The sequence below is a fragment of the Sinocyclocheilus rhinocerous genome, unplaced genomic scaffold (genome assembly GCF_001515625.1).
Source record: "Sinocyclocheilus rhinocerous isolate Xijiao unplaced genomic scaffold, SAMN03320098_v1.1 scaffold4355, whole genome shotgun sequence".
Taxonomy (NCBI): domain Eukaryota; kingdom Metazoa; phylum Chordata; class Actinopteri; order Cypriniformes; family Cyprinidae; genus Sinocyclocheilus; species Sinocyclocheilus rhinocerous.
Genome location: NW_015665823.1, coordinates 302,295 through 303,869, shown reverse-complemented (window position 1 = coordinate 303,869; position 1,575 = coordinate 302,295). Strand labels below are relative to the sequence as shown.

Sequence of the window (1,575 nt, the reverse complement as noted above, 5' to 3'; positions counted from 1 at the left end):
TTTAAGGGGGTCTGAATACTTTCCGTACCCACTGTATATATATATATATATAATATTAACTTTTAACTTTTATACAGACATCACAAAATAAAAATTTTGCCTTAAAATTAAATTAATGAAATGACAAAAAAGAAAAAAGAAACTAATAAAATATGCCAAAAAGGAAAACAAACACATTTTTGTCAGTGGGATTTGTTTTTCTGTTATTATACAATTATTAACTGTTATAATAAATATATTCATATTAATTATTAAAAGTATTATTTATTTATTTAATTTTAATTTATTTATTTATTCAAAAAAGACATGCCAAACCATGTAATATTGTCAATGTGGAGATTAAATTAGCAAAAAACCTACTGAAATAACCTGAAAATACTGAAATAACCCTGTTTTTCAGAGCGGGGACGGATGCAGAGCAGCGGGAGGGTCGACCCAAACTCTCCCTGCGGCGGTTCTTCTCCGCCATGGGGCTGAACAGCGTGGGGTTGCTGGGAAAAGGACGATCCAGCAGCATGGATCAGCTCAGCCTGCACCCCAAACCAAACTCAAACCTGAACCAAAAACCTCGGCCGACTTCACCCTCCACCTCTCCCAGCCCCACACACAGACACCACCACCAGCTGAAGAAAGCCCCCTCGCTGCAGACTATACGACTGGTTAGCATCTATAAAATATCAACCTTCAGACGTTCCTCAAAAAACATCTAGAATTAGTTTCTTATGAATGGGTATTAATTGCAATCAAAGAAATATGGTAGATTACATGGATGTGTCAGTATGGTACTTTTTCAAATTTCAAGGTGATAATTTAGAGAGCGGCACTGACTGTATCATTTCTCACCACTAGGGGTCTCCATTTCTCCAGCTGAGAAGATCTTCATCGGCTCAAAACCTACAAATCCCCAGAAAGAAAACAAACCGTTCCTCTGCATACACTCCAGGAGAACAGTCCTGTAGTCCAGTATTAACCAGGTACAGCAAATTACACCAAACAATATATAATATAGTATAGTATAATATATATAATACAGTATAATAATACAGTTGGCAAAGAAATGGAATTGTTGTGTTGACATTTGTTTTCACGAAAAACAAATCATCATTTTTGAGTCATGAATATTTTTTTTCATGGTTACATTATCTGACCAAACAATATATGTGACCCTGGACCACAAAACCAGTCTTAAGTCGCTGGGGTATATTTGTAGCAATAGCCAAAAATACATTGTATGGGTAAAAATTTTCGATTTTTCTTTTATGCCAAAAATCATTAGGATATTAAAGGGGTCATATGATGCGATTTCAATTTTTCCTTTCTCTTTGGAGTGTTACAAGCTCTTGGTGCATAAAGAAGATCTGTAAAGTTGCAAAGACTAAAGTCTCAAATCCAAAGAGATATTCTTTAGAAAAGTTAAGAGTCAGCCACGCCTACCTAAAACGGCTCGTTCTAACACGCCCCCACATACCTACGTCACGATCTCGGAAGATTTGCATAACGCTTCCCAAATGTTCACGCAAAGAAAGAAGACGTAACTTTTATTCTCGCTGTAGTATTGTTGCCGCCGCCGCCATG

At 36.5% G+C, this 1,575-nt stretch overlaps 1 protein-coding gene across 2 annotated transcripts in view; it reads left to right on the top strand.

Annotated features, from left to right (window-relative positions):
* The window catches only part of kiaa1614 (KIAA1614 ortholog), a 33,368-nt gene that overhangs the window by 25,982 nt on the left and 5,811 nt on the right, over positions 1 to 1,575 (top strand). For both annotated transcript variants that reach the window (XM_016542648.1, XM_016542649.1), the window contains exons 7-8: positions 401 to 659; positions 850 to 974. In XM_016542648.1, the coding sequence (XP_016398134.1) occupies positions 401 to 659; positions 850 to 974 (384 nt within the window). The remainder of the gene's footprint in view (positions 1 to 400; positions 660 to 849; positions 975 to 1,575) is intronic.